The following is a 12,500-nucleotide window of genomic DNA, read 5'->3' as shown; positions in this document are numbered from 1 at the left end:
TAACCTATGGTCTCTCGCTGCTCTGACCCAACAGTGGCTAGGTTGCTTAGGGAGGGGACTGCTTTGTAGCTCTCCAGGAAGGTGGCACATGTCACCAGACCTGGAAACATGGACAGCTTTGGGCCCTGCCCCGAGGGTTACCGTGGGAAAACACCACATGACTGAGATTGTCTGTCTCAGCCTCTAAGTGGTTGTCACAACTCCTCTGAGGACGGAGGGCCTGCAACACCTGCACCCAGACATTGGGATGGGTGAGACTGTCTCTAAAACACATACCTTGTCATTTACATTTGACTCAGACCCTTCATGCGGCCCTGCTTATGTGCCCAGTGAAGACTGAAGAGCAGTGGTTCTCAACCTTTCTGATGCTGCCACCCTTTAATACATTTCCTCATGCTGTGGTGACCCCAGCCATAAAGTTATTTTCATTGCCACTCCATAATTGTAATTTTGCTACTGTTATGAATCATAATGTAAATGTCTCTGTTTTCTGATGGTTTTAAGCAACCCATATGAAAGGGTCCTTCAACCCCCAAAGGGGTTGTGACCCACAGGTTGAGAACCAGTGCTCTAGAGTGAAGGAACAAGTCCTTTGGGGCAGGGGGGGTGGGGAGCAGTTCCAGGATTTCTGTGTGGAGCCCTGGCTGTTCTGGCACTCACTCTGGAGACCAGGCTGGTCTCAAACTCACAGAGATCCTCCTGCCTCTGCCTCCTGAGTGCTGGGATTAAAGGGGTGCACCACCACCACCCAGCAACCTTGGCCAAGTCTTAAAAGCCAGTATGGTTTATAGACCTGAAATCCCAGCTAATTGGGAGACTGAGGCACAGGATGGAGAGCCTGCTTGGGTTACAGAATACTTTCAAGGCCAGCGTGGACCAGTTCTTAAAAGTAAAGGGCACTGGGGGGTGGGGGCGGCATGAGAGGGCTGGAGAGAGGGCTCAGGGATTAAGAGCACTGGCTGCTTTTCCAGAGGTCCTGAGTTCTATTCCCAGCATCACATGAGGGCTCACAACCATCTGTAATAGGATCTGGTGCCGTCTTCTGGCCTGCAGGTGTGAATGTAGATAGAACACTATATACTTAAATAAATCTAAAAAAGGAAAAAAAAGTAAAGGGGCGGAGCATAGTTCAGAGGCAGGAAACTTGCAAGGTGGAATGGCAGTCCCTAGGTTCTGTTCACAATGTGGGGGAAAATTTCAGGTGCTATCCACACACCACACACACACACACACATTCACACACACACACACACACACACAGATTCACACGCACATTCACACACACACACACATTCACACACATTCACACAGACACATTCACACACACACACACACACACACCCCACACATTCACACACACAGACACACGCACACACACACACAGATACACACACACACATATTCACAGACACACACACTCACATACATTGACACACACACTCACATACATTGACACACACACATTCACACACACACATTCACACACATTCACACATTCACACAGACACACACACACACACACACAGACACACACACACACACACACACACACACACACACACACATTCACACACACATACACACCTGAGGTCATCTCCTCCACCCCATTCACTCTCAGGTACGTGGCCAGTGGCATCTTTGCCGAGCACCTGAGGATCTGGCATGTTGAAGCCCAGAGAAGGGAGAGAAGGAGGGAGACTCTGAAAGCCGCTCTTAATTGGGCCATAGGTCTTGTGGGCGGGGTCAAGTGCTGTCCTATGGAGCTCGCCCAGTCCACTGCTATTTTCTCCTCCTTGGGCCAAGTTCCAGCTTTTCCAGGCTCGCTCTGGCTCCAGGTTCCCTGAGGCTCACCTGGCTCACTTCTAGGCGGTGGCCACAGGCTCACCCCAGTCCCGGCCTGGGACTCCTTCATGGCCCTTTCCGTCCTGACACACCTTACCCCCTACTGCACCGCCCCTCCAGTGTCAGTCTTAGGAATCCCCGTGTTCTGGTCACACCTCACACCCCGGCTGTCCTGGGACTTGCTATGTGCTCAGGAACTCAGAGATCCCCGCCTCTGCCTGCTGAGGGCTGGGATTACAGGTGTCTCAAAGACACCGGGGCCTTTCTTTGCGTGGGTTACACCAAACTAAGCTAGTGGGGCTGAGGTGTGGTCAGTCAGGACATGCTCGACACACAGGAAGCTCTGGATGAAATCCCGGGCAACGTCAGCAACTGAAGGAAAGGGAACTGACGCTGTGATGTGAGGGGCTGTGCAGGGGACAGCGGTTCCTCAGTGTGGCCCAGACAGCCTGGGCGGCTCCAGAACCCTGCAGCCTGCGGTCTGATGGAAAATTAATTAACTGTGCGCTCCCTGTCCATCCCGGACCCTTGGAAGCCGCGAGGCCGCTGATGGCCGCCAGGGGGCTGCAGGACCCAGGGGTGGGAGCTGATCAGAGCCCCTGCTCACCAGAGCTGCTGTGAACTGGGGAAGGCAGGGAGCTGTCACCTGTGTCCACGTCATCCCAAATCAGCGAGAGATTTTCTCTTCAGCCCTGGAGCCTCTGCTTTGCAGTGTGCACGGGACCTGCGATCCCCGGGCTGATGCGAGGAAGATCTATTTCAAGGTCCTCCCTCAATTGTTACTGAACTCTCTCCAATTGTGGTCTCTCTCTCTCTCTCTCTCTCTCTCTCTCTCTCTCTCTCTCTCTCTCTCTCTCTCTCTCTCTCTCTCTCCTCTCCCTCTCTCTCTCTCCTCCTCTCTCTCCTCTCTCTCTCTCTCTCTCTCTCTATCTCTCTCCTGTCTCTCTCCTGTCTCTCTCCCCCCTCTCTCTTTCCTCTCCTCTCTCCTGTCTCTCTCCCCCCTCTCTCTCTTTCCTCTCCTCTCTCTCTTTCCTCTCCTCTCTCTCTTTCCTCTCCTCTCTCTTTTTCCTCTCTCTCTCCTCTCTCTCTCTCTCTCTCTCTCTCTCTCTCTCTCTCTCTCTCTCTCTCTCACACACACACACACACACACAATCTGGCACTTGACATGCTGAGAGGAGACAGAAGTATCAAGAATCAAGGCCAACCAGGGCTACAACAAGATAAAACAAACAGCATAAATGAACACACAGGCTTCACAGCCTACAGCAGCATCCGGGGCCACTCTGTAGGGGAAGTTGTGTCAATTTTCCTTCCCTCACTCACCCCTGTACTAGTCCCCTGCACTAGTGTGCACTAGTGCAGGGGACCCTAGAGTGGTGTAGGAGGGCCTTGGAGATCCCCTCGTGCTGTAATGACCCCCAACACTGTTCAGGGATCTTGTTTGTTACAGAAATCTTATTGTCCTCCATTTATTTTCCTTTCTTTTAAAAATATTTATTTTTATGTGTAAGGGTGTTTGGCCAGGGTGTTATGTCCCTGCACCATGTGAATGCAGTGCCGAGGGCAGCCTGAAGAGGGCAGCCTATCCCCTATCCCGGGCCGGTGTGGTGTGGGGTGGAATGGACTGGAGTTACAGGTGGGTGTAGCTGGGAACCGAAACCAGGTCCTCTGGAAGAGCAATGAGTGCTCTTCAGCCCTGAGCAATCTCTCCAGCTCCATGCTTGTCCTGGAAGTGACACCAGCTTTGTTTTAATGCTGAGTTTTCTGGGGTTCTTTTCTCTGCAGCACAGGGCCTCACCCGGAACCTGAGCCACCACCCACCCTTGCCCCCTGCAGAGAGGGTTTGAACAGAAGCTCTGGGGTCTCAGGGTCACAGAGTGCAAGCCATGTACACACTGATCAAAGAGAAGGAGTTTCCCCATCTGTCCCTACTGTCACACTCAACAGGAAGGTCCCATGTCCTCCACACAAACACAGCATTAACACAGCTCACACATGGAACTTTCCAGACCAACAGTTTCTCCTGGATGGTCCCCAAATCAACTGGGTGTGTTGTCAAAGTGCTTCTTACACTCTACCCGTGCCTGTTTTTAATGTGTAGCCTCTGATTACGTCTTTATCCCAAAGCTTTAGTACTAGCCTTTGAAATAACAGCAAACCCTGTCCTTTGAGATTTTCTCCCCACACTGGGAATGTTACACAGTGAACAGAGTGCTCACCTTGTACACCCCAGGCCTGGGTACGATTTCTCAACATCTCCACAACTAGTGTGGTGGCACACAGGACAGGCAGGTGGGTCGGCTCTGTAGTTAGAGGAGCTTGTCACCGAGTTTGACCACGTGAGTTCAGTCTCCAGAATCCACAGTGGGAAGAGAGAACTGGCTCCCCAAAGTACTCTTCTGTCTTACACACACACACACACACACACACACACACACACACACACACCATGGCTGGGTCATGCTTCATTTGCCCATCAAATACATAACAGTACACAATAAATACATAAAATACTTTAACATTTTCCTTTATCTTCTTTGCATGGCTTGACCTCAAATCCTTCAAAATTCCTGCTTCACAAAAATGTCTGTCAGATATGCTAGGCCTGTAGGCTGAAGTTGGATGCCCCAAAATTGTGCAGGAACCTTGGGTGACTGTCCAGGCAGTCAGAGGTCTCTGTCATTTGTAGAGTTTTGGAAGTTGTTTGCTCTGCACTTCCTGTATACTCAGGTATTGTTTTTTCCTTCTTGGGTCTCTGATGGGGTTGAAGACCTGATAGTTATACCATTTTCTTTGTTACCAAATTCAGAAAAGAAACTTAAAATGAGATGTAAAATCTGTAAGGTTGAGAGACATAAAAGCTTAAGGTGTTTATCTAAGAAAATGTTTTAAGGTCTAAAAAGATACTTTTAGAATAGTTATACAAGTTTTGACAGAAAGTGGTTTGCTATAAAACTTTGGATTCATCAAGAAAGGATAGATAATACAGTCAATTCTCCAAATTTAACAAATACAAATGGACTGGACATGGTGAATATAATTCTTACCTGATAATTGATTGTTTTATTAAAAATTATTTATTTATTTACTTATTATGTATACAACATTCTGCTCCCATGTATATCTGCACAGCAGAAGAGGGCACTAGATCTCATAATGGATGGTTGTGAGCCACCATGTGGTTGCTGGGAATTGAACTCAGGATCTCTGAAAGAGCAATCAGTGCTCTTAACCTCTGAGCCATCTTTCCAGGCCCTGATAATTGATTTTACTGTATATGCTTTTACTGTGTTAGAGTTAAAACCTTTCCTTTTATTTAGACAATACCTGTAATTTTTTTTGAGACAGGATTTCTTTGTATACCCTGGTTGTCCTGGAACTCACCCTGCCTCTGCCTCCCTGAGTGATGGGAATTAAGGCGTGCACCACCACCTGGTAATTGGTCTCATTATATAGTTTTACTGTGTCAGAGTTAAAAACTTTCCTTCTTATTTAGACAAAAGGGGAAATGTTGCAGGATTTGAACACAGATTCTGGGGAGTTCTCCATATTGTCATTTATTTCCTCCCCACACTCTGAGTATCTCAAACTCTAAGTATCTCTGTGACACCTAACCCTGAGACTGTTAATAATGTTGTCCTTGAATTAGGGGGCAGAGGCAACAACTAGGTGACTGGAATTAGTCATAAGGGTTTTGGAGGACCCAGGATACTTTGTGATAGAGAGGCACAGAAAACAGTAGGGAGCGGTTTAGAAAGATCCATGGTCCTTTGTGATCTGGGAGGAATGGAGAGAGAGGGTCAGCACTTTGTTACTCCTTTATTTATTATTTTTATAATCTATCAGGTTTTTACCCCAATATCTGACTCCCATGTTCTTATTAATAATAGAACAATTTAGATAACACTTCACATAGCTATGTTACCTGCTTGAGGAGTGGATTTCCTCCACTGCTGATGGAGACAGTGACAGCAGACCAAGGAAAACATCTATTCATGGCCAGCTTGGTGAGCCCGGAGCTCACTGGTCATCACAGGATCCCGGGTGAGTCCGGGGATAACCACTGACACCCCACCCCAGTGTGCATGTCACTCACACAGCTGTATCACTGCAGTCCCCAGCACAGCTCCCAGCAGCTCCACTCAACAGTTTCCTCTACCTCAGGAACCACAGCTGGTTTAACCCTGAGAGGGAAGTGCTACATTGTGTCAGCTCTGTGAACCTGTAGCTTCCTGTGTTTCATGAGCCTCATCATCCTCCTCCTGGCTCCAGCAGGGACGCTCCTTCAGTCTAGAGGGAAATTCACACCATCACCTCCCTCTTCTACAGCAGCTCCCTTTGTTAAAACAACCTCAGGCCAAGTGCTGGTGTGTCAAGTGCAGCCCCAGGTCCCCTCACACTGAGGTCAGGGTCACCTGAGCTTTCCCCTCAGCAAAGCCCTCCCTCCATCTCCCCACCTGCCTTTCTGTCTGTGGTCCATGATCTTTTTTAAAATTCATCCATCAAACATCTATTGGGTATGAATGTTTTCAGAGTTCCTGGCACTGGAAGTCATCATCCCTCACAAGACAAAGTTGGCTGCATCATGACAGAGATGATCACCTCCTTGGTCATCAGACATCTCTGCTAAGGCTCTTGGAGCTCCTGACTCAAGTCACAAGGCTAGAAGAGAAAACACAGGGGCCAGAACCTGGAGCAGGGCATGAAGTAATTTCCATCTCAGGTGTTCCCACAACCAATTTTTAAGAGAATTAACTTTATATCTGTGTGTTTTCTTGCCTGTATGTATTTGCACCAGGTATCTCTCCGGTGTTGGGGGGTATTGGAAGCCATGGAAAAGGAATTAGGGATGTCTGTGAGCCACCATGTGGGTGGTGATATCAGAGCCTGGTGCCTCTGCCAGAGCAGCAAGTGCTCCCAACCCCTGAGCCATCTCCAGTCCCTGGATCATGTCTTTTAAGTAAACACAAATCCAAAGTAGACTCAGCCTTTAAATCCGGGAGTCACCACTGGAGGCAGCACCAGGATTCCCAGAGCCAGGGAGGAAGAGGGAACCTTGGGCAAAATACAGATCCAACAGGACAGATATGAGATGAGACTCTGTGGATCCCTCCTCTCTGCCATCCTACAACCCGGGTTAGATTCAAAAGGTGGGAAAAGAAAGAACCTCCAGGGAGGGGCCTGAAAGGAGACAGGAGCACAGGAGACTGAAGTTCATGTTCTCATCCTACAGTCTCCTGAGTGCAGGGGCCTTGAGGGGACAAGGATGAAAAAACAGATTTTAATGCTGTCACTCAGGGAGACCAAGATATAAGGAGGCAGGCTCCACTCTCAGGAACAAAAAAGGCCTATTCTTCCATACAAACTAAAAAGTCAACAATAAACAGGGAATATGGCGTAAAGAGCTACAGCCAGGTCAGAGCCCAGGCTGACCTGTCACAGTAACCTTGGCTGTTCACAATTCTGGGGACAGGACTTTGCTCTGGCCATGCCTGTGTCTCTGTGACCACAGATCTCAGCATGTGGTTTGAAGTGATGAAGAGAAGAGAGCCTGGAGGTCACAGAGCTGAGGAGTGACCATGTCACAGCCAACAATGGACTGAGCTCCACCTGGACACAGCCCTGTTCTCACTCAGCTCCTACAATCCCATCCTATCCCAAGATGGACACAGCACAATGAACACAGATTCTGGAAGATTCTCCACACTATCACTTATTTCCTCCACAAACTCTTAAGTATCTCAATAATTTATTTAACAGACAATCAACCTGTCAGATCAAGGATGAGAACAATCAAGTTCAAATTGAGATCCTTATTTACAGAGGGGAAGTCAGGGGCTGCAGCTCAGGGCAGCATGGAGGTGACAGGATAGAGATGTCCCCTCCTGTCTGCTGGAACAGGAAGGGTTGGCCATGGAAGGGAACACAGGCAGTGCAGGGACAGGGTCCTGGTGTGCAGGGCTGGGCTGGGCTCCTCAGTTCTTCACATTGAGCCCATTGGATCACAGGGAACATCAGACACTGTTGCTGAGAGTCATCAGTGGATGTCACAGGAGAGGGCTGAACACTTTGTCACTCCATCCATGCCAGACAGCTGTCTTCATGCTACAGAACAAGAGTCATGAACAATCACTGTGAAAACAACATCCCAACAACCCACCACTGACTCACAGGTGATTCTGGGAATCCCTAAAACCCAATCATGACCACTTTGCCCCCCCCCATCCCAAATCAGGTCCCAGAGTGTCACCTTTACAATCTGAGAGAGACACATCCGAGCTCTGGGAACTGTCCCTGCCTAGGGTTAAAAAATATACTTTCATAGGAAGATAAAAACATGGCCCCTAGAAGATTTTGCTGCAGGTGATATTATGGATTTACAGATCCCCAATTACTCCAGCTTTACCCCACAGGTCTCAGGGACAATCCTGCTCCCCACACTTACCTGGAGTTGGAGCATAGTTCCCTCCTTTTCCACCTGTAAGAAGAAAAGCTGTGAGAGACCAGGGAGGAGCCAACCCTAGAACTTTTCCTGAACCAACAGCAGACCCAGGTTAGAGACAGGAGCTATGGGGTGTGGATGTGTTTCCATGAGGCAGAGCACACTTCTAAAATGGCTGAGAGAGAACTCAGACCCTGCCCTTTCCTACCTGAGTTTCTCCTCTTCCTCACAAAAAACACCACAGCTCCAATGATCACAGCTCCAATGAGAACCAGAGCAGCAATGACTGCCATGATGAGGACAGTGGACTGAGGAGGAGGCTCTGGGAAGGGAAGGACGGGAAGGGAGGTGAGGGTCATGACCCCAGCTCTCAGCCCTGACCCTGCTCAGGCTCTGCAGAAGGCTCCAGCTTTCCCTGACCCCAGCTCTGCACCCCTCCCTCCTTACCCCATCTCAGGGTGAGGGGCTCAGGCAGCCCCTCATGGTGCAAATGGCATGTGTATTTCTGCTCCTCCCCAGAAGGCACCACCAGAGATGCCCACTTCTGGAAGGTTCCATCCCCAGAAGGTCTGGTCTCCACCAGCTCCATGTCCTGAGTCTGTTCTTCCTCCTCCCTCTGCCAGGTCAGGGTGATGTCAGCAGGGTAGAAGCCCAGGGCCCAGCACCTCAGGGTGACATCACCTTTAGATCCAGGATGATGGGTCACATGTGCCTTTGGGGGATCTGTGTGGAAGATTTAAGAAATCCCACAAGAACAAGGTAAACTGAAATCTGCAAAGACAAAGTTAAATCAATGATGACACTGAACTGTGCGTCTGAACACTTCCGACTGTCATCACACTAGTGACCTGCAGGGGGCGCTGGTCCCCCTCATCACTGATCTGTACATTTTCCAGGGGGACCCAGAAGCTAAGAGGGAATCTCAGGAACCAGCAGGTCACATGGTCTTCCCTATGTGATGTTGTATAGCATAAGTTAGGTGGTAAAAGTATTGAAGAAGGAATGAAAAATAATTTATTTATAAACATGATTAAATGCATATCAAAGTAAGAAATTAAGAGGAACGGCATACATGAAGGGTGCCACCAACTACTGCTGCCACCATTGAGGTACAACCACTGTGGCCATCTTGCTGACCAGCATAACTGTCTGTCCAAGTGAACAGCCATCACCAAAGTGAGCAGCAGGAATGGTGTGAAACTCTGACACTCAGCCAGAGAAAAGGACTCCCTAACCCCAGCCTCTGGGGGCCAAGATACAAGGTGTTGTCACCCAGGATCCCTGGAAATAGCTGTGGAGCCCAGTGCAGCACTCACTGGGAAATCGGTGCTCACAGGGGTGTGTGGATTTTTCTTATCAGTCAAGAAAATTCAACTCCTAATTCACTAGGAGCAACACTGCAACTTGTTCCAGCAGAGGGAGAGCAGTGGGGGTTTGGATGGTTAATTCTGGCAGAAAATAGTCTAAGCTCATGGGACTCTTTCCTTTAAGGGAACACTGACTTCTGTGATTATCCAGATTAGCAGTCGCCCAGGGAAGAAGAAAATGACAACTCAAAAAAAGAAAAAGATAAAAAGGAAAAAAATCCTATAATTTCGAGTGTTTTTCAGGGCACCCCAAGAGTGTCACGAGACCACTCTAGGAAGAGACAGAATTGGGGTGAGGGAGGGATGCAAACCTCACCCACAGGAATCTGGGAGATTGTATTCTGTGGAAAGTTCTAGAAACTGGGAGACCACCCTAGGGTCGGGGCATCCACGTCTCCATCAGGTACAGGAGACTTCCGGTCCTGGTGTGTAAGGCTGACGCACTCAGTCACCGGGTGTGGACAGAGAACCCGGCCTGGCAGAGGCCATGGCTGACAGAGGGCTGCAGACTGAGGAGCCACTGCTGGGGATGTGGGCATCTTCTCTCCCGCCCTCCTGAGACAGATCTGGAACCGTCCAGGGAGAAGGCTGAGCCCTGGGAGATGAGTGCAGCCCCTGCCAGGCTGGATCAGGAGCCCCAGGGACACTGTGTCCCCTCAGAGACAGGGGCGTGACCCCAGCTGAGGGTCTCTTCTTCCTCAGGACTGAGCCCAGCCCGAGGGCAGAGGGAGGAGATGCCCGCGGCCCCTGCACCTGTGCGCAGCAGCTGGTCCTTCCCGTGCTCCAGGTATCTGCGGAGCCACTCCACGCACGTGCCCTCCAGGTAGGCCCTGTATCTGTCTGCATCACCAGCCTGCTCCCACTTGCGCTGGGTGATCTGCGCCGCCGTGTCCGCCGCCGTCCACGTCCTCAGGTCCTCGTTCAGGGCGATGTAATCGTTGCCATCGTAGGCGATCTGACTGTACCCGCGGAGGAGGCGCCCGTCCGACCCCACGTGACAGCCGTACATACTCTGGATGGTGTGAGAGCCTGGGGGGGGGGAAACCCGCCGTCAGCCCCGCCCACCTGATTAGTCACCCGTCCCGCTCTAAGGCTCCGCCCACCCGCGGCCCCGCCCACCCCGCATCCTCTAAAGCGAAAGGGAAACCGAATCCAGGTCCCAGCTCTCCTCCTCCCGGACCTTGGACTTGGGACCCGAAGCGACCCCGGCCCGTGCGTAGGGACGTGAAGGTCGTGACCTCCGCCCCGGGGTCACTCACTGTCCTCGCTCTGGTTGTAGTAGCCGAGCAGGGTCCTCAGGTTCACTCGGTAAATCTGCTCTCTGTCCTTGGCGATCCGCGTCTCCCTCTGCCAATACTCCGGCCCCTCCCGCTCCATCCACGGCGCCCGCGGCTCCATACTCGGATTCTCGGCGTCGCTGTCGAAGCGCACGAACTGCGTGTCGTCCACGTAGCCGACATAGATGAACCGGGGCTCCCCGAGGCCGGGCCGGAACACGGTGGTGTAGAAATACCTCAGCGAGTGCGAGCCTGGGGGCGGCACGCGATGAGACCCCGACCCTCCTCCCGGGACCCCGGGCGGGCGCTCGGGCCGGGAGGGGAGCAGGGCGCGGGGCTCGGGACGCGGGTGGGGACGGGGCGGGAGGGTCCGGCTGGGCGATGCGGGGACGCGGCTTCCCCGGTGCCGCCCCCGCCCTCCCCGCAGAGCCCATTTCCCTCCCGACCCCGCTCTCACCCGCGCGGGTCTGGGTCGGGGCCAGGGCGGCCGCCAGCAGCAGGAGCAGCGTGCGCGGGGCCACCGCCCCCATCTCGGATCTGGGCGTCCCTGTTCCACGGTCTGCGGACTTTATACCCGGTGCCCGCGGACGCTGATTGGTTCCCCGGGATCCCGACACCCAATGGGGTGAGCACCTCCTAGTTGTCGTCATCAATGTCCGGGCAGAAGGAGCTGACACAGGTCAGGAGCTGGAGAAGTGAAACTGGGGACAGGGGATCCTGGCGCTGGGCGTCCCCACCCCGGACCTCACCGCCTGGGACTAAGACTTTGTCTGACCCTGTGCTGCGGACACAGCGCGGTTTGTCCCGGTGTCTCTGAACCGCCCAAGGCCAATGCTGGTCAGGTTCGTCAGGATGAAACCTGAGAGCTTGAGGATTCCGGTAAAATACACGCAAACTTAAAATGAATGTTCACGGAAACAGATGCTGTCACAGTCCCGGTGAGTGCGTGGGGCCGCCGTGGACACTGCATGGAGGTGACTGGAGTTTTACAGCTCTGGTCAAGTCCTTCTGACACACTGTGTCATATGTGACTCTCCGTGCAGGAAGCAGTCCCTACTCCCCTCTGCTTTCACTTTCTACTTCAGTTATGTGTGGCTTGTATTTGTGACACAAATCAAAATGCACAGAAACAACAGAATTATAAGTTTGGTTTTATTCCACACATCACTATTCTTCTTTATAGTTAGTTACAGTTCCTCTCTTACTGTGTTTATTCACTAAAGCAACTGTGCCATGGAAGTGTGTGACACAGGAAACATGGAGTGTAGACAGGATCAGTGTCCTGCTGTTTTCGTTCTCCACTTAGTCTCTCCCCAGTGGAGAAGGGGTTCACTGTGCTGAGACGATGACCCAGGTCCACACAGACAATCTCAGGACTATGGAATGAAGATCTGTGTAAAAACACAACCACCTGGAGCCGCAGATGGTCATCTGGGAAGAAACACCAGGAGTCTGAGTGTAAGCTCAAGGCTGTGAAGACAGGATCCTGAGTGAAGAGCAAAGTCTCTGTTTACAGAGGAGATGCCTGAGCATCAGGCTTGGCAGTTTGGGACCCCAGCAGGTGGACACAGG

The 12,500-nt window shown here is 51.4% G+C and overlaps 1 protein-coding gene across 2 annotated transcripts; it reads right to left on the bottom strand.

Moving 5' to 3' along the window:
* Positions 1-7,640: 7,640 nt before the first annotated feature.
* LOC103158895 (H-2 class I histocompatibility antigen, Q10 alpha chain-like) lies at positions 7,641-11,539 on the bottom strand. 2 transcript variants are annotated; one of them, XM_027391811.2, is made up of 8 exons: positions 11,386-11,539; positions 10,911-11,180; positions 10,405-10,680; positions 8,732-9,007; positions 8,493-8,606; positions 8,288-8,320; positions 8,093-8,140; positions 7,641-7,947 (listed from the first exon to the last, which is right to left on the bottom strand). In XM_027391811.2, exons 1-8 carry the CDS (start codon positions 11,456-11,458, stop codon positions 7,943-7,945), a joined length of 1,095 nt encoding a protein of 364 aa, XP_027247612.1. In that variant the 5' UTR covers positions 11,459-11,539; the 3' UTR covers positions 7,641-7,942. The 2 variants fall into 2 exon arrangements, with proteins under 2 accessions (XP_027247612.1, XP_027247613.1); XM_027391812.2 differs by lacking the exon at positions 8,093-8,140.
* Between the last annotated feature and the right edge of the window lie 961 nt (positions 11,540-12,500).

Source organism: Cricetulus griseus, assembly GCF_003668045.3.
Source record: "Cricetulus griseus strain 17A/GY chromosome 1 unlocalized genomic scaffold, alternate assembly CriGri-PICRH-1.0 chr1_0, whole genome shotgun sequence".
Classification (NCBI taxonomy): Eukaryota; Metazoa; Chordata; class Mammalia; order Rodentia; family Cricetidae; genus Cricetulus; species Cricetulus griseus.
Note: the sequence above shows the minus strand (reverse complement) of the source record. Positions and strands in the feature narration are given on the sequence as shown.